General features: G+C 43.0%; 1 protein-coding gene and 1 long non-coding RNA gene across 8 annotated transcripts in view; one reads left to right on the top strand and one right to left on the bottom strand.

The window, feature by feature from the left end:
* Positions 1-18767, bottom strand: part of PITPNM3 (PITPNM family member 3) — a 36712-nt gene extending 17945 nt beyond the window's left edge. The window contains exons 1-7 of one of the 7 annotated variants that reach the window (XM_064394296.1): positions 18320-18766; positions 10861-11066; positions 9946-10041; positions 4597-4704; positions 3333-3409; positions 1169-1404; positions 41-230 (exon numbers count right to left, since the gene is read on the bottom strand). In XM_064394296.1, coding sequence (XP_064250366.1) covers positions 41-230; positions 1169-1404; positions 3333-3409; positions 4597-4699 — 606 coding nt within the window. In that variant the 5' untranslated portion in view covers positions 4700-4704; positions 9946-10041; positions 10861-11066; positions 18320-18766. Of the gene's footprint in view, positions 1-40; positions 231-1168; positions 1405-2486; positions 2636-3332; positions 3410-4596; positions 4705-9305; positions 9326-9355; positions 9380-9945; positions 10042-10860; positions 11067-17873; positions 17992-18319 lie in introns of those variants that run through there. The other 6 variants (XM_064394294.1, XM_064394293.1, XM_064394297.1 and 3 more) reach the window with 6 other exon arrangements.
* On the top strand, positions 7807-15897 carry LOC135283472 (uncharacterized). Its single transcript, XR_010349221.1, has 4 exons — positions 7807-8190; positions 12589-12745; positions 14533-14688; positions 15244-15897. It is a non-coding gene; the product is annotated as an uncharacterized LOC135283472 (long non-coding RNA).
* Positions 18768-19148: the final 381 nt, after the last annotated feature.

Raw genomic sequence — 19148 nt, forward strand, 5'->3', positions numbered from 1 at the left:
ACACAAAGTGGGACTTTGATGTAAGAGAAAATAGTCCTACCTGTCCATTAAAACCAGCCCCATCAGTAGATTTGAGAAACTCATTATAAACTTGATTGGCTCTACTGATCACCATGGCAACGGCATCCTGGTACTGAGGAGATGAAACAGCCAGCAAAGGCAAGGCAGCCAGTGGGATGTGGTCTTCACTGCTGCTGAGACAGCTCTCATCATAGCTGTAGGGATTTAGGCTAGAAAAGGACATGTTATCATCAGGAAAACTACAAGAGGCAGCACACAGCATCAGAGAACGAGCAATTGCTAGCAGAAATGGGTTGGGCTACTGAAGTTTGCAATGAGCAAACACAGGAAGGATCATTTTCTCAGAGAATTCAACTCCTTAAAAAAACCAAAGCATTACTGCTTTAGGTGAATGGGATCACACTAGAAGGCATATCTGTAGTTAAACATACTTGGTGCAATTGTTCTACATACAACTAGACATAATTTTAAATGGCAATGACATTTCAGCTTTTGTTTCCCCCCATATAATAACTCACTACACCAGAGAGCAGAATCCAACCATCACAATGGAATAGCTTCCTAGAACACAAGTGTGACAGGTGTACTGCTTAAAAGCATATTAAGACATTTTTCCCAGCGTCCAATCTTTTCAAAAAGATGAAACAAAGCTGCACACATTCTGCAATCACCGTAAATGTTTGCCTAGTAACATCTGGCAAAAAGGAGATGACTTAATTGAAAATGCAAACCGAAATTTGATAGAATGTCAGCTTTACTTTAGTGGATGTGTACCCCACAAGTTTCTCAGTAAGTCTGTCGATTGTGTCTTGACTGATTTTTACTGAGTGGGAAAACAACTCACAGACAGCTAAAGATGGAAGGCACATCAGTGTGTGCCAGATTCTCTTACAGTAAGTTAACTGTCCTTTACACATTAAAGAAAAGCAGCTGAGGAAGAGCCACTTCTGAAGTGGATACATCCAATAAAAATTTATTTTAAAACAAATTCATCCACTTAGAAAAGGGTGGAAGATCATTGGAAGTCTTCTAGTTAGCAGAAGATTAAGAAAGAATCACAATATTTCATTATGAAATACTTAGGTCACAGAAAACCATTCAAAACCACAAAGCATAACCAAACACCTGGGAATTCAAATCAACTTACCTGGAAACAAGAGAGAAAGCTGCTGAACAAATTGCTGGGCAGGGAACAAGTCTCATTAAGATGTGGCCCAAAGAAGCGGGGAAATGGGCTCGAGTCACTTTCTCAAACACGGAACTGAAGGTGTTGATGTCTGCCAGCTTGCTGCTGTGGTCTCCACTTCCAGTGTCTAATATGTTCCCCCCATGTAGGATCAAAATTAACACATGAGTTTTGCAGTTCTGGTGTTGAACTCCTTCCTGTGAGAAAAACATGAAATAGGAAAGGGGGAGACATTTTTACAGACTTTGTTAGTTTACTTGGTGTCAACATTAGCAGTGATTTTTTTTTCTGACAGCCCCACCATGATAATTTTTTGATATTTGCTTTCACTGGAGTAGGTGGGGGTGTGTGTGTATGTGTGCATGTCCTGTGTTCCATTTAATTCAAGCATGTCTGAATCATGTAGAGCTCACTATGCTACTACAGGTGTAGGTTTCAGATCAACAAAGATTAAGACAGTTTTGTTTACAGCAGAAGTTACTTTAAATACTCTGAGACTGGAGAAAAATTCCAAACTCCACAGGCAGCATAAGCAATTATCTGTCTAGATATCCTAGTGATTGCTTAATTTACTGGCAAGGTTCTCATTCAAATCATCACAAGTCCAAAAAAGACAAATTCCTCTGCCATTGAAAACATTCAGCAAAAGCAGATGATGCAGTTATCTCAGAATTTTTAGACTGGTACCTTCTTATAAAAATGAAAGACACTGAAAAAGTAAAAAAATGCATGATTGCTGATATACATAAAACTCACAAACAAATTAATGAATATGTGAATAGGTGCATATACAGACAATAATCAGCATGTTTCCTACTTGAAACCAGAAAAGCATTTTGAATGTCTCACAATTCCACTTTTTTTTCCTCTTTACCCTTTGATACTCATGCGCACTCCAAGAACTCAGTAATATATTAAAAGATTACATTGTTTGTTGTTAAATCTTGACTCCTACTTTTTTCTTCACTTTGGATGACAGGATTCCTGAAGATTTCTAATTCCTGACCAAATATGAACACAGTGCAAAAACAACAGTAATGGTTTTTTGTTTAAGGATCATTAAATGCTAGACTGGGTGATTTACTCAGAATCAGGCAATGTTCTGGACAGTTTATTCTTAAGTTCTGGAATGAAAGGAAATGGGTAACTTTAGCACTTGTATTATGGTGACAGAGAAATGGCTGAAAATGAGAGAATTGTAGGTTATTCCACTATCTCTGTTCAGCCCATGAATTTTAGTTTCCAGCAAAAGTATTCATTCTGAAGGCATTTTGCTGACCTGACTTGTATCTGCTTAAATACAGGAGAATCATGCAAGTATTTTTCAGGTTCCACTTTTCCATGCACTGATTTACAATTTCCTTCTCCATAAGGTTTCATTCCACATCTCAGAAGAGAAATTTAATTCCCTTTAAAAGCTAAATGTAGTTCCTTCCATGGACAATGTCCGCTTGTAAATAAGCACCACTGCTGAGGAGTTGGTGGAACTGTTCAAGAAAAAAATCAAGTGGGTCAATATTGCTGAAGTCACTGGTATGAGAAGTCTCTCAGCTGATTTTAACTGGTATCTTTCACAGGAAGACTCAAAGGAAATAAAATTAATTTGTCTCTCAGCAGTGGCTCAGTCATGACTTAGACAAGGTGCTCAAGGACTAATTAACTGGAGTCAATCAATGACTGTCATAGTTTTAAGGGGGCTGTAGGACTGAGTTCTTCAAAAATGGTAGACATTTTCATTACCTGTCCTATGTGTGGACAGAGAACTTTAATCGGTTTTCTGGAAGGACCACATGTTGAGATTCTTTCCTGCTTCAAAAAAACCACAGTTCTTTTGTTGTCAAATTCATGACTGCTCCTGAATCTGCTTCACAAAACCTGCATTTCCAGTCAAGCACTAAGCAGACATAACAATTTCTCTTCAGAAAACTGGGTCCTATTTCCACCTAAGTATGCAATGTCTAAAAATCTTGTGATGATTTTCAGTGATTGCACATGCACCTACTAAACAAGGGAAAAACATACTAAGACATCAGATGAATTTACAGTTACATAACATAAGATGAGAGTATTTCCACATGTCTATTCCTTGAAAATCCGCACAGCTTGTTCTAGGAAACAATCTCACCTCATTGTCCTCATGTATTTCAATACTGCCTTGTGCAGGGAACCTTTGTTTTCTTAAAGAGGTTCTATATAATTCACCTGAAAGGAAAAGAGACATATTAGTCATATAAATATTTGTCTGTTACATCTTTTACAGACATCTGGAGGTAAGGCACATTTCTGATTTCAAGACAGAAAGTTCTGTTCACAGGAAATCCTGCAGACAAACAGAACAATACATGTTCACCAGTGATTCAGAGACTCTAAGCAAGCTCTGCACCTCTAGCTTTGCCTGAAGTAACTTGTTGCCCTGTCTCTTCATGTGGAGTACATCAGGTCTCAAGATCACCACAAGAAAAAAGCCAGGTGAAAGGAAAAACACTGAGTAATTCAACACCCTAAAGCAGGCATGAAAGGCATGGGTTTGATACATGACCAAAAAAATAAGTTTGTACCCCGAATCTAGAAGACAATTCATATGACCATTCCTAAACTTCTGAGATCATGAGGTAAAGTTTGAACCCATACTAAGAATCAAGACATGTCCTCTTTTTTTATTATTACACAGACAATTTCAAATATCCCTAGTATTTTGTCATGCTAATTAGGGAGAGATTTAGAGGGGAAAGAAAAAAAGAGAACTTGTGTTGCCTACAAAGCACAAAAGGGTGGTAGTCCCAAAAGAAAACTGCTATTTCCATTATCACGCTCTCATGAGAAATGATGCTGTTTCTTGCCATCTGCTTCACTATTGCTAGCCCTTCATAATGACAAATCTGTCATAAGAAATATGTTCATATGAAGGGTATGACATATGCTTTCTATTAACAAATGAGAAAGAATACTGTAAATATACTGCAGATGCAGTTTTGCAGACTGCTCTGTTTATAGGAAAATAATGGCATGCATCACTGAGCCCAATCCTGCTCTGAAAATCACAGCATGAGATAGTTCCTCTGTTAAGTTCCATAGTTTCTTCATTGAATGAGTCTTACACATACACATGCCACAAGATCTCATAAATGACTACTACAGAGCACAGGAGAAGACGAAACACACAGGATTCAGCTGCAGATCTCAACTCAAAATGCTCCACAATTCCAGTTAAAAAACCAGACTAGATGGGAAAAGTATGATTTCCAAAAGGGAAGGGGTTGGCACCTAGTGACAATGTGCTTAAGAGCACAGCTGCAGGAATAAAGAACTGACATTTCGCTGTGAACTGCTTCAGTAGTCAGATGTTCTTGTTAACTCTTAAGCATTATGTAATACAAGCTAAACATTACCTTGATTTTCTTCAAGCTTCCCAATTGTTTCTATCTGCTCAACAAGGTCATTTGAGTTCCACTGGCTCATGCCTATGAGAATAGCACTTTTTCCTTCCACCATCTCTTCTGTAAGAGGAAAAAAAAAATAGAATAAATTGCTGTGATGAAGAAGAGAAAAAAGACGGTGAAAATTAGTAATCAAGAGAGAAATAAACACACATTAGAGCCCCTAATGGGAACATTTAACAGGTTATGCAGGACTATCCAGGAAAGCTTCTTGCCTACTCATATGCTTTACTGCAATCCTATACACTTCATAGATTATGTGAAGGAAAAACATGGAAAAGAGAGGACTGTCTCTCTTGAACAGCCACTGCAAAACAAAAGTCTATAATAATAATTTTGAGTGTTAGAGTGGTTGGTTGGTTTGGGTTGGTTTTTTTAAATTTTTTTTATTTGAAGAACATTCAAAGGGCAGAGTAGAGGGAAGCGTGGACACACAGACCAGTTCAAGACTTCCCGTTTTATCAAAGCCACCTGTGCTACGTAAAGCTTTACATTTTCATCTAGGGACACAATGGAATGGAACCAAGCCCACAGCACAGAGAACTATCTCTTTTATTGAGATCTCATCCAGGAAGTGGGGTAGGAAAAACTGAAAGCACAAAACACAACCTGTAGATAGACATTGACACTTTTGTAAAAAACAAACCCAAAACCAAACAGGCCTAGAAGCTGTAGGAAAATATTTTCCCTCAATTTAACAGCTATTTGGCAAGAAGGGTGCATTAATCCTTTCTGAATAAATTTACTCAAAGCACTTCAGCCTGGCTGGACACAACCCAGAATGGTCTCTGTACACAGAAAAAAGGTAAGTAAAATAAGTTATAACGGTTCTTTATTTGTTAAGGCAGATTCAGAGAAGGGGTCAAATTCTGTTCTCTCGTACTGCCTTTTGTAGACAGAATGGCTCTAATATGGGAGTAAAACCAGAATAATTTAGCCAGGACATTTCTGGCTAAAATAATAATTTTCAAATACCTACCTTGCAGGAGGCCTCTCAGTGATTTAAAAAATGTATTTTCTTTCATGTTCTCTTATATGTACCTGTCTCATTTAGAGAGATCTTGGTACTGGAGAAGGAGAAAGATGGGTAAGTATAAAGGACTGTATAAATCACTTCCAGTCACCACCATATCCTATCTCTCCCTAAGTCAAACCTTTTTTTAAACAATGATAAAGGCCATTTATCAGATTTATCAGATGAACTGGATCCAGCAAAGTCCCCTGAGACTTGATGCAATCTCAGCTGCTCCCTGAGGCAGAGAGAATCAACCACTTAGCACAGCATTTTGCTCAGGTTTTTGTCATTTTCTCTCAGAGGCTGATTTACTTGAAGTTCTATAAGGAAGGGAAGGAGCCACGGTGGTTTTGGTCTCTTCCCATTCCCTCCACAACAAGTGGTTTAAAAACCCATCTGAGTACGATGGGTATTTTCAGTGATATTTTGTGCTTAGTCCTTACTGCTGCTGTTCCTCCTGCCAACTTCCTGAAGTAACAAGAAGTGTCTTGCCCCACTGAGCCTCACACCAGCCCCTCAGCACAACTGCACAAATACAGATGGAAAAGTATTCAAATTAGCAGCAGCACAGAGCAAACAGCTCTCCACACCTCCTTAGGGTCTAGCAGTGAGTGTCTGGCTGACAAGCATAACATTTAATCCAGAGATAAAAATGAGAGATAATGGTTCTCTACTGTAGATTTTGTTTTCCTGCTTTGTTCTTCTTGAGCAAAGTCCAGTGTTGGCATTGGAAGACAAGCAGCAGCAGCACAGCCGATGGCCCTTAACACTGGCAGCTGCACGCATCAGGCACGAGGACCAGTGAAAAGAACTGAAAACAAATGGGAGACAAGTGCCTCCAGGGCTGTGTTATGGAAGATTTTTTTCAGCTTAAAGGCTGTGGGGCAGGTGTGTGGGGAGATTGGTATGGGGGTGTTTGCCTGTCTGTTGTTGAAGTCTGATAAAACAGCCAAACGGGAGTGTGCAGGCTTCTGTGAGCAGCTTTTCAAATCTGACAAAAATGTTAGTCAACCACAGAATTTCACATTCTGACAATTTTGTGATGATGTATTCAAATGTAATTTTCATCTTCTGTGATCAGTGGTATGTTGCAGTTAAGTAATAATGTAGTTTCCTGCATCAAATATTATTTTACATGTTGACGCTGTAAAATTCCTGACTAACTTATGGCATGTCACATGGAAAGCAAGAAACAAAGGAAAGCCAGGCAATATAAAACAGTAAAACATTACTTCTCCCTTTCCATATGGATGTCACTGAATTAAGTAGTTAGCCATGACAGATGAATCAACAGTCAAAACATGTACAGCTGCTTCATCTCAAACACAGGTGCTTGATTCTCTGTTTAGAAGGCTGCCAGCCAGAAACTTCTCTGTTTGAGAAACTGAGATTTGACCCCAGCTGTTTTACAGAATACAAAAGCAGCTCACTAATGTTATGTTTTAATGGTGCCGACTGCTGTGCCCACTGTTTCCTACTTCAGCCTGTCTATGAAGTACAAATTACACATGGGTAGATGTGGGACAGCTTCCAAATCCTCCCATGAAGAAACCCCATAGTACTGAACTCCAGCTGCACTGTGCAGCTGCAAGAATATCAAACATTGATGAAGCACTCTGTATAAGTAACCGAGAATGGGGGAGGAATATAGGTAAGAAACACTGCAGAAAATTTTATGGAGACAAAAAAAGGGTATCAAACTACCTCATTTTTGGGAAGTGAAAGCCACATTCTCTGTCCTGGACAGGTCTCCCTCACTCCAGCATAAACAAACACCTCTTGTTTCTCTGGTACTAAATTTAATCTACTGATAATGCCAATTACTTCAGCCCACACATATGTTTTTCTCTACCACAGACAGAAGCTCCCTTATCACCAAGAGAGATTCTGAGTACAGAAATGCCTTCTGCCACTTTTGCAAGTATTTATGTTTCTGTGTACATTTATTTTCCTGACATTTAAACACTTTATTTCTGAAAGACTGGTTGGGAGAAAGCAGAGATGATACTAAATTAGGAGGACCTATGGACTGCCTCAAGGGTAGTGAGGCCTTGCAGAGAGCTATGAATGGACCACAGAGCTGGGCAATCACCAACCATGTGAAATTTAACACGTGCAAGTGCTGGATTACTTGGGATGGGGTAATTCTGGTTACACCTACAACCTGTGGGAGAAGGGGCTGAAGAGAAGCCATGGGGAAAGAGATCTGAGGGTTTAGGCTGATGGCAAATTGAATATGAGTCAACAATGCATCCTGGCAACCAGAAGAGCCAACAGCATCCTGGGGTGCATCAGGCACAGCACCCTAGTTGGCTCTGGCTCAACCTCACAGTGAGTCCTGTCTCTACTTTTGGGTGCCATATTACAAGAAAGACCTAAAGCTATTAGAGAGCATCCAGAGGAGGACAACCAAGATGCTGGATGGCCTCAAGACCAAGATTTATGAGGAACGATTGAGGTCCCTCAGTTTGTTCCATTTGGAGAAGAGAAGACTGAGGGGAGACCTCATCACAGTCTGCAACCTCCTCAAGGTGGGCCATGGATAGGGAGTTGCTGATACCTCTCTGCTGACCAGTTACAGGATACAAAGAAATGAAAATCTATCTAAACAAAACTTGATTTGAAAAGCATTTTTGCAAGCTATCAAGTAATCTAAACTTTGAAATACTTGTGCCAACTCATTATGGACTATGTCCAGCCAATTCAAAGTGCATTTCTTGTTCTCAGTCTACAATGCATGCCTCACCAGCTCAAAAAATACAGGCATCAAACTGACCTTCAAAGCATTACTGAACAATGGATCCTGATCATTCAAAAGAATATTCCATCAAGCACAGTAAGTGATCATACTCCCACAAAGACAGAATCTGGTCACTTTTGATCTATTCTCATCAAAGAAAACTATGCCATCTAGAATGTATGAAACATCATCATTTTAGTTCTCTTTATGGAGAAAAAAATTGAAGTATGATTTGGTGCTCAAAGTTACAACTGCAGCTTTACAGAGAATTTGGAAACATTGCTGAAATCATCAAGACAGCTATTTTAAGCACATGGTAGAACATTACAAAGCACAAAGGCAGTGTGGAGAAAGATCAGCATAGGGTATATTTATTTTCTATTTCCAACTCTTCCATTCACTAAAGCTTAAGATTTAAATGCAGCTTAAACAATTTGAGTATCCTATTCTCATTGAATACCCAGTGGGAAAAGATCACGATCTCTCATTCTCTTCATGCTTAGATGTCTCCCATGCACATTTAATTTTGATCCACAGAAGCAATTTATCACATATTATTCTCACTAAAAGTCTGTTATTAGGGATTAACAACACAGTAACAGATGTTGTTAATTATCTTTACATAGCAGCGACTTTTTATTTCAAGTAACCATTATAAAAATGATAGCAACTGTCATTACAAGCATTTCAGACTACAGAGACTACTTTTGACATTAAAACTTAAGTATTTAAGGAAAGCCCTTTCAGAAAAAGCAAGTGAAATGTGTCAGAAAAGTGTAAATTTTGCTTCCTGGAAACAGAACCAAAACCAGAGCCCCAGCCTCCCACTGGAGGTGGGAGACTGTGTATGCACACAACCTACAGATTCTTCTCCCACTTCAGAATAAAACTTGGCATGCTACCAACCATGTCAAGATTCAGGGCCTCACAGATGACGTAGGGAGTGCTGCAGTTACCTCAGCTGGTTAGAGCACAGTGCCATAGTCACAGGTTTGATCCCCATATAGGCTATTCACTTAGGAGCTGGACTCAAGCATCCTTGTGGGTCCCTTCCAAGTCAGAATACCCTGTGATGAAATCCGCAAGCATTCAAATACTGCTCCTTGAACAAGCAGAGATCCAGTCCCTCCAGAGAAAGTTTTGATAGAGTGGAAAACCTAAGATGTTGGTCTTTAAAGCTGGCCATCAGTAACATGGACACTCATGGCCTTCATCAGGAACTGTGCACAAGAACACTCCCACTGTAACCTCATACACCATCTGAGCTGGGAAGCACCAGGGTCAGACCCCATGAGGTCTGCACTGGCACTGGTGGGGTCTTGCTGCTTCTGACACCAGACTCAGCTCAGGGCAGCTCACTCATCCACCCCAGCACATCACCAAACTCCTGTAAATTTAGGTCCATTCACAAATCCTGCAGAGAAGAACTGATGGAGGTTTTGTCTGATAAGGACAATGTTGTCAGTTCATCCACGAAGGAGTTTAGTTAGTTGTTGCAAAATTGGGGGAAAAAAGCGGGGAGGGGAGGACAAAAATGTGTACTCACCTCGCGCATCAAAGAATTCATCATCGGAGCTCTCTACAGAGTCTCTGAGAACACTCTGCACGTGCCGCTGAGTGCCACCAAATCGGCGTGGGCCAGCTGGAAACACAAGGAGACTCACATTAACGCAAGGGAATGCTCACCTCTGCTCCAGAAAAGACCCTGACACAACACATTAATGACTCAGTTTGTGTAGGTGCCTCAGGAGGATGGTCATCATGCACACTTTAACCTCAACTGTCAGCCAGACAGAGCTCTCAGGATGGCAAAAAAATACTTCCACCTAACCAAAGTGATTAAAACAAGTTGGTGTTAAAGATAAGCCTGCATTCAACTAATGCAGTGATCTCAAAAGATAAACTCTTTCCTGTTTAATTCATCTGACTGTTCCATTCCAACACTCAAATTGCACATTGTTTCTAAGACACAAAGCAGCATTTCCCCAGGACACAACAGTAGCTCCCACTTAAATTCAATTTAACTCCTAAAATAAGTGCCATCTTATTTGGCTCACAGATTTGCAGACAAGCTACTTAATTCTCACGCACTGAACTGGCTTCATCAGAGAGCTCTGCTGTGCTGGGGCCTGGGGCTTTCACTTGAAGCTTGCCATTTGAAGACAGGAAGGGAAAACCACATCAGAATAGGTACAGTAACAGATATAGTCATAGATGGTCCAAATATAGTCATTAGATGGTCCTAATGGATTATCATATTCAAACTAATTTGTAGTTAGTAAACCAGACTTGTCTAAATATCTGACTTCTCCTCACATCTGAGCAACCCAACACTAGAAAGAAGCAGTGAAATGTATTCCTTATATTAACAACACAATCTCCCTACAATCAGCAGAGAACCAGGGATCAAATCCACCATACCCCTAGCAACACTATTGTAGAAAGGACACTCATTACCCACCAGAATAGTGTCCTTCGTTTTATTCATTTCCGCAAATGATGACATCAGACCTGATTCTAATATCCTGAGCCCCTGGCCACAAAAGCATTCTTCTTCTCTCAGTAGTAAAAGAGCAACTCAAATAGAGGATGCATCCTTCTGTATTATTCTGGAGAAAACATGCCACTAGGTCACAGCCTTTTGTTCTTCATTTACTCCACCTATAGCTGAATTAATCAGAAATATAAGTGAAGGGTGGTAAGAAGCAGCAGATTTTAGCTGGCCAAGATGTGAGTAAAAACAATAATCAATTAATAGCATTTTAATAGGGTTAAAAAATTGGTTATTAAGAAGTAAGTAAAAATAATACTCAATTAATAGCATTTTAATATGTTTTTTTTTTTAATGGTTATGAAGGAGTCAGTATTCATTACAAGAGTACAGCATGTATTGGGAATGTGTCCAGTGGTATCTGGCAGCTACTGGAGCCCCTCCATTCAGATACATATCTATCCTAAAATGCATCATTACAGTCATCAAAATAGTGGTATAAAGAACACTATTCTGAACTTAAATGAAAAAAAGTCTGCATTGGGTCAATGCTTGGAAGAGCAGGCATTCCAATATTCCAAAAGCACAAGCTGGGAGGCACCACAAAAAAAAAAAACAGAGTGGTGAATGGAGGGTTGGATAGAAGGAGGGAGGGAGCAAGGGAAGGAGGGGGAGAGAGAGGAAGGAAGAACGAAAGGAAGGAGTAGGCTATAAAAATAAAAAAATTTAGAAAGTTCATAGGTACTCCAAAGCAAACAGCAATTCCCTGGAGAAGAACTGCCACTAGCCTGGCTGAAAATCAATAATAGTACTCACCCCACAAAAAAAGCCCATGGTTCCAGGGACCTTGGAGTTTGATGTAGAATGTGAAGGGAGGGCAGGGAAAAGTGTCACAAATATCCAGGCATAAATTCTGGCTATGAGAAAAGATCTTGGGAGCATGAGTTTTATTATATTGCACTGGGAATGCTTCTAAATTTAGAAGCAGCTTAAACACAACCACAGTCAGCAGCACAAATATGCGTGAAGCTTACTGCACCAGCTCTCCACATCTAGTCTGATTTGCTGGCTGGACTGCATTGCATTGCCCTAATACATCAGTCCTATTGAGTCTGCTTCCTTCTGTGCCAGCAGATTAGCATCAGGCACCTTCAGAGGACTCTATTAACATTTCTTGATTTTATTAGGCACTGGCATTGCCTGGACTCACTGATTGGATTTACACTGTCAACTGCTGCATATCTTATTTTATAATTTTGTTTCAGAGAATGAAAAGACCAGCCCTACTTCAGTGCACAGGTGAGCTCCTTGGTAATGACACTTTATGCTTCTATGGCAGTGAACCTACCCTTTATCAGACCAGTCAGCTGACTCTTAGCAGCCAGATTTCAAAAATTTTTGCAGCTGGGTAGGAACTTTAATTGCATTTCAGCTGTTCAGTATCACAATTTCTGATCAAAGAAGGGGAAAACATGTAGAAATGCCTTGAACACTACGCGACCAATTTGTGAGTCACAATAGTTGAACTGGAAGTACATACAGTAGTTCCCCACAAGCTGTTGGGGCAGCATGACAGAACTATAGTAGGATATAAGAGTAAAATTTCCCACAGGTGGAAGGAGACCCCACAGAAATGCACATCTGCTTTTCTTCTAGAAGAAGCATAAGTTTCCTATCTAACCTGCTCTCTCTGCACAGAGCTGCAAGTTGGGACAGTGACCTGTCACAGAGGGAGCTGGCAGGGGCCTGCCCTGAGCACACAGCCACAGTAAAAGCAAGGGAGAAGCCAAGAGCAGAGCCATCGTTGCAGCACTATGAACAGAAGCTCAGTGCTCCAGTAAGGCTGCCATTAACTGTAAGTAATTGCAATTAAGATTACAATTAGGGGTTTTCCTCAGAAAAAAAAGTCTTTTTTTTTTTCTTCAACAAAGAACAGCTGGAATTTCACTGGTACTTTGCTGCATCGGTGATCTGGTGACTGATGGAGGTGCTGTGATGCATGTCAGACATTCATTTCCTTACCCCTACTATGTATAAGTAAGGATCTAAACTGAAATCCATATCCTGCGTAACAGCTTCCATAAGAGGAAGAGCCACAGATCACAATCAGCTGCAATCTCTCGTGATAAGCAGCGAAACAGGCAGGATCTTGTTTGACTAAAAATTGCTACAGAAATAGTTCCATGTTCTATTATGCAACACTCGCACTTCGGTCGAAGGCAAGTCAGACTGCACTTCTGTACACGTCATCCTAATTCAGATGCAAGGCAAATTTAATCCTTGGTGTTTAGTGAGTGTACATAATTCCAGCAAACAGCAGAAGAAACAGTTCCCACTCACATACCAGCAGCTTCTAATGCTGTCCATCCAGAGAAGGAACAACCCACTAAAATGATGCAATCTCTGATATGTTCCACAAATAGACCTAAGGAGCGGAACAGCCATGGAAAATGCCAATTCTACTTTCACCCACAAACACCAGCAGGGCTCATTCTAACATAGTTCCATAAGAAATCAATAGCAGTTGAAAAGCATATATAAGAGAAGAATCAGCTCTAGCTTTCTCTGCTCAGGAGGCATAAACCCAAATTCTTTCCAAAGGTGTCTTTTTTTTTTTACAAGCTGGCAATGATATGACAATAAAGCAGTGCATGAGCACGCTTCATTACATGTGATATGAGGGTGATTCTAAAAGAGAGATAAAAAAAAAGAAAAAACACAAGAGGAATTAAAGTGACCCTACTGGTCTTCAGACAACATTTTCAGGACTAAGGAAATAAAAACAGAAAAACAGGTAAGAAGTGAAGTGAGGCTGAAGAGGCTCTGAAAAAGTTTAAGAAGCAAAGGTTTTCCTCTGAAAACTGAATAGCTAATGTTGTTGATTCCCAACTTTAATCACTTTTCAATATCCTTTGGAAGGCCTGGTGTCCAAAACACACTCATCATAGAAGTCCCAAGCATCCTAAGACAGAACAGTTCACCATTGTCACTAAACAGTATGCACATGCACCAGTACCAAAATGCTGCTTCAGTATTACCTGTTAAGCAAAGATAGTATTCAAAATGCACACCCAGTCAGGAGAAAGAAAAGGCATCTACTTTCCATTTCCATTCCAGTAACTGGTATCAATTCTGACAGCACAATACACTACATGCCCCAGGTCCTTAGGCAGCATACACCTAGAGGTGAAACATGTGAGAGTACAAGAATATCTTCTGGAAAAAGGAAGGAACATTTCCCTGTGGAAATTATGACCTCTAAGTACACCTTACCAAGACACAGGGATTGAATCTGCTACTGGGTCTAACGAGCAGAAAATTAATTTTCAAATGCAGCAGGAAGTAAGCCTAGCCCTGCTGTGAAACCACAGCCATGTTACCTTTCTTCACTGATTCTGCCTTCTCCTAATTTTGAAATAGTTTTTAAAAACACTTACTGCAATTGAAAAAAACCCCTTTACTGGAGTCATCACAGCACATACTCTTTGGGAATGAAAGAGTATGATGACTTCATTCCTGAAACACACTTGTGAGGGCAGAGTAGCAGCACAGTAGGCTCAGTCTAGAAGCATCACTTTAAGAGTCACTCCAGCATCTCCCTCTTCTCCTTACCAATGTATGTATCACTGGCTACCTCTTCAGGCAAGCAGGACAGACAGAAAGTATGCAGGATGACCCAAATGCCAGCCATACCAGCCCCTTGTGTACTGGCAGCATCACAGGCTGGTTCCAGAGGCCATCGTAGCTCAGGTGTGCTCACATCAGACTTGCCAGGAAAATGCATTCCAGCAGCTTGGGGTAAGAGCTCCAGTTTTCATTGGATGCAATTACAGCATTGGGTTTTACTGTAAAATGAATTCAATATTATTTACTTCACTGTCATATTATCACAGATTTCAAGCTTTGCAGCAGGCCGAGCCTTTTTCTACATCTTTTGCTTGGCAAAATTTTCCAATTTCCAGTCAAGCCCAGACATAAGCACATGCCAGAAGACAGGCAATCATAAAGAAAGCACTCCTGAATACTATCACCACTCCTAGGTAGAGATGAAACAGCACACAGTGTTCTCATAGCTACTGGAAACTCGGTCTCTTACACAGTCAAATATTGAGGACTGAATGAATCTCAATTAAAAAATAATAAAAAATAGACTCTATTACACAGATTAGAAAATTTCCACCTGTCAAAACTTGTTTCAGAAGCACACCATTTTGAATTCAGGGGCAGTTGTCCTAATAAAATTTAAAAGTACAAGTCATTTTTTCATTTGGATAGAGATGCTGGGTAGGAGGAATGACCTTTGCTATTGCAACTGACTATTGTTGCATAATAATAGTTCCTTTTGTTTTGCAGGTTTCAGATGCTTCTTGCCTACCCATTAAGTGATTTAAGTGAGCTACCCACACAGTGTTACCTAGTGACTATGAAGTTAAGACTTACTGGAGGCCAAGCTCACCCACTATTATTTCCTAGTTATGTTTTATTTCTTATCTGGAAATCGCAAAACTGAAGATGTATGTTACAAGTAAGTGCATTTAACTACTGGAGGCACTCCTAAGACTGAGGAGCTCATACAAGATAGAGGGAGATGCTTATCAGAGGAAGTCATTGCCTGCACACTGACCAGCAAAACAGATGGACCACATATGCCATCACTGATAGCAAGCCTCCTCATCTGGATGAGGCCTGCTGTGCCACCACATAGCAGGTCTCATCCAAAATCAGAATGAATCTGCACCAGAGACTGGAACAGAAATGAAATCAGTTGAAGCTGAAATGGAACACACTCAGCAGAAGGGGCTGAGGAGGGGCATGGAGTAGGAGGCCTACAAAACTGTGAGGCTAAAGGAGCAGAGGAAGAAAAATAACAGTGGGAGGTGAGAGGGAGGGTAGAGAGAACATAAAATGCCAAAGGGGATGGGGAAGAAAAAAGTGGAAGATCAAGTCAAGATGTCAAGCTTCCTTGTCAAAATACATAGGTGACAAAGCCAGACATAGTTAGAGACAGTTGCAGGTTCTCTTGTCAAGACATGAAAGACCTAACTGATGGCCACTGTGGTCAGGAGTGGCCAACACAACCAGCTCCTCTCCCCCATTCCTCATTCAATATCTTTCATGTCACAGCAATTTCACAGTGAGAAATCCCTGGTTGTCTACTCTGTATATCCCTCCACTGGCAGTTCTGCAGCAGATGGTAAGGATAGGCATATATTTGAATATTGAGTACAGAAAATAAATCATGAAACTACGCCATGTAGACCTTAAAGCCACTATTTTAAGGTACCAGCGACATTTGCAGTCTTGCACTTTACAGGATTACTAGTGAGGTGGAGGAAGAGAGAAAAGAGGTTTAACATGACTGTTCAGACTTCAAATCCTAGATCAAACTTTCCTGTAAACACTGTACATCTCCCAGAGCTGTTTCTTGTTGCTTCAGATGCCAGCTTCCCCACAGCCAAAATTAACTTCACCCCCCTCTCAGCAGTGTCATCACCTCCTCCAAACTGACTCCCAGAGAATATATGAATATTTTCCAATTTTTTCCTGCAATGACTGTAGGTGGACTGCCTGCAACATATCTGAAAGTCTCTACTTTCATAGTGCAGAGATTCTGGCTTTCTGAGGAGGTTCTGGCATTTTTTGAGTCACTGTGCTCTGTTAAAAATTAAGTCAGAGCTGAAAAGCAGATACTCTACCACTCCCACAGGGACATGCCAGGTGGTGATCTGCAATTGTCTTTATGTGGTTTTACAATCAAGACTCGCAAATGCCCAAGCATTTCTGCATAGGGACTACTTCCAAGAGCTTGGGGTCTGGAGTTCACCAGGTGAGATCTGGCTACTCAAATGAGTCAAGTGTGGACCATGTCCAAAAGCCCTTTACAAGCACACCTGTCATTCAACAGTGAGCAAACAGCATATTTTCACTACAATTTTGGTCTTCCTTTCTATTTGAGGTAAGGCTACAGCACTGGCAGGGGCGGCAAGGTAGGATACATACAAGCAAAACAACTTTTAAATATTTGTGCATATTGCAGCTCACATTGATAAACTCGGTACGCTCAACTTATAAAAGCATCACATTTTCCCTATGCCTAGACCAGATAGTTTCTTCCAGACCTTCTTTGTGAACGGTCTCTTACTTTTCTTTGCAGTGAGTATTGACATTACAAAGCTTCTTTCAAAATATATACTCTTTCAGTGAAATCACATCCAAGACAAGTACTATGCTTTAAAATTCCTGTGCAAAACTGTACTTGAACATGACAAGTACGTATGCAGGCTGCATTATTTATGTATCACAGAAAGCAAAAGCAATGCCCTCTTATTTTCCTATCAAACTTACAAGAACTGCAAGCTAATGCCAAAAAAAAAAAAAAAAGCCATGAGACTTTTCGCCCATTCGATTAATTCTTCATCTTCCAAAGATGGAAAAGAAACATTTAGTTCAATACTTATTTGCATCCTCTGAAAATATTAATGCTCTCATGTTCCTGAGTGTTCATCTCTGGGCTACCACCAACCCATGTTTATTTTGGGGGAGTAAAGAAATAAATGTGCTGGAAAAAACCATCCTTTTGGGTTTAGCTTTAATACTGCCATGCTGCTGTAAAGCTGTGTCCAAACCTGGCACCAAACACCAGAAGTGTCACATACTGACCCTTCAGTCATAGCAGCTAGGCCTTCACCGGCAACAGCAATGGGTTCTGTGTGCAACCTAGAAGGAAACCACTTCTGCATCAGCAACTGCACTCTCATCCGCTCTGGCTTCGTGCACGCACAAGACACGCTGCCTCGCTCAGGCTGCGCTGCCACCGGGCACGGGACATCAGGGTGCTGCTGCTGAGCACCCTCAAGCCCTGCTCTCAGCCCCAGCCAACCGACCTCCAACCTCCACACCGCTCAGGCTCCCGAGGAAGCACGAGTTACGGGAATGGGCAAGGCGCAGCGCAGGCTTTCGTCAGATTCCACCAAACCGCACACCTGTACTGTTCTCTCACCACGGCTGCTGCCTCTCCCGAGCGGGCGGCAGCCAGGAATTCCCCGGGAGCTGGGAGAGACCCTTGCCGGAGCAGCACCAGGAGGCCGGGCAGCGGCGCTGGGCGCCCGCGACGCCCCCGCAGACCCGCACGGCCCCGGCAGACGCGGGCGCCGAAGGCAGAGCGGGCCGTGCTCGGTAACGACGGCGAGGTCAAACGCACCCGCGCCTCGTTCACACGAGCTCGCGTTCACCGCTCCGCGGGGCCGACGGCGAAGGACGCGGGGCCGGCGCTGCCGCGGAGCCGCGGGTGGGCGGGGAACGCGCCGGAGCCTCGTCCCCGCCGCGCCCCCGGGGCCCCGCGCTCCCCTCGGGGCCGCCCCATCCCGCCCCAGGGGCCTCGCTCTCCCCTCGGGACTGCCCCACTGCGCCGCGCAGGCTCGGCACTTGCCTGGCAGGGGAGCTTTCGCCATTTCAGGGCTGCCCGCTCGCAGCCAAGCCGTCCTCAGCCGCGTCAGGTGCTCGCCTGCTGGGCGCTCCGGCACCCCGCTCTCCGGCGCCCCATCGGCTTTCAGCAGAGGCCCCGCGCCGCCCCCTTGCCTGCGGCGCTGAGAGACGCGGCCGGGAGACGCCGCCGCCCGGTGCCGCCCGCCCGCCGCCAAAGGCGCAGCCGCCGTCACTCAAGGCGCAGTGAGCGGCTCCGCCGAGAGCGGGGGCCGGGCCGGGCCGGGCCAGCACGGGAAGGTGGCTGCGCATATACGGCCTGGAGAGAGCGGCCGCGGGGTGCGAGCAGCTCCCCGCCCCCGGCAGGGGCTCGGCGGCGGCTCTCGCCCCGCCGCTGCCGGCGAGGACCCTCCGCCTGGAGCTCGCCTCGCCCGCAGCCCTCACGACACGCCTCCCGGGGAGGGGTCGCGGCTCCCTCGCCGTCCTGGCGCCCCTCGGAGCTGCGGGCACCCAGAGCAGGCGGAGCTGAGACCCGCGCGGTGCCCGGCTCCCCCCTCAGCTGTCCGGGCCCGAGAGGCGCTGTCCCGCCGCCGGGCCGCGGTGCTGGGGCTGCACGGCTCGGCTGCTGCGGCGGCACTGCCCCTGCCAAGCCGCCCCTGCCAGCGGCTGCTCTGGGTTTCGACAGCAACGTTCCTCCGGGTGTTGCCAAGCCCCATGTCAATGCAGTGGCTGAACAACTGCAAAGCTGCCTTTTAAGTCAGCCATAGGCAAGTGGCTTAGAGTCTGCTGAAAGCGGAATTAGGGAATTTACAGGGTTCGTCCCTCTTCAAGAGCCT

This window comes from Passer domesticus, chromosome 19 (assembly GCF_036417665.1).
Source record: "Passer domesticus isolate bPasDom1 chromosome 19, bPasDom1.hap1, whole genome shotgun sequence".
NCBI classification, from domain to species: Eukaryota; Metazoa; Chordata; class Aves; order Passeriformes; family Passeridae; genus Passer; species Passer domesticus.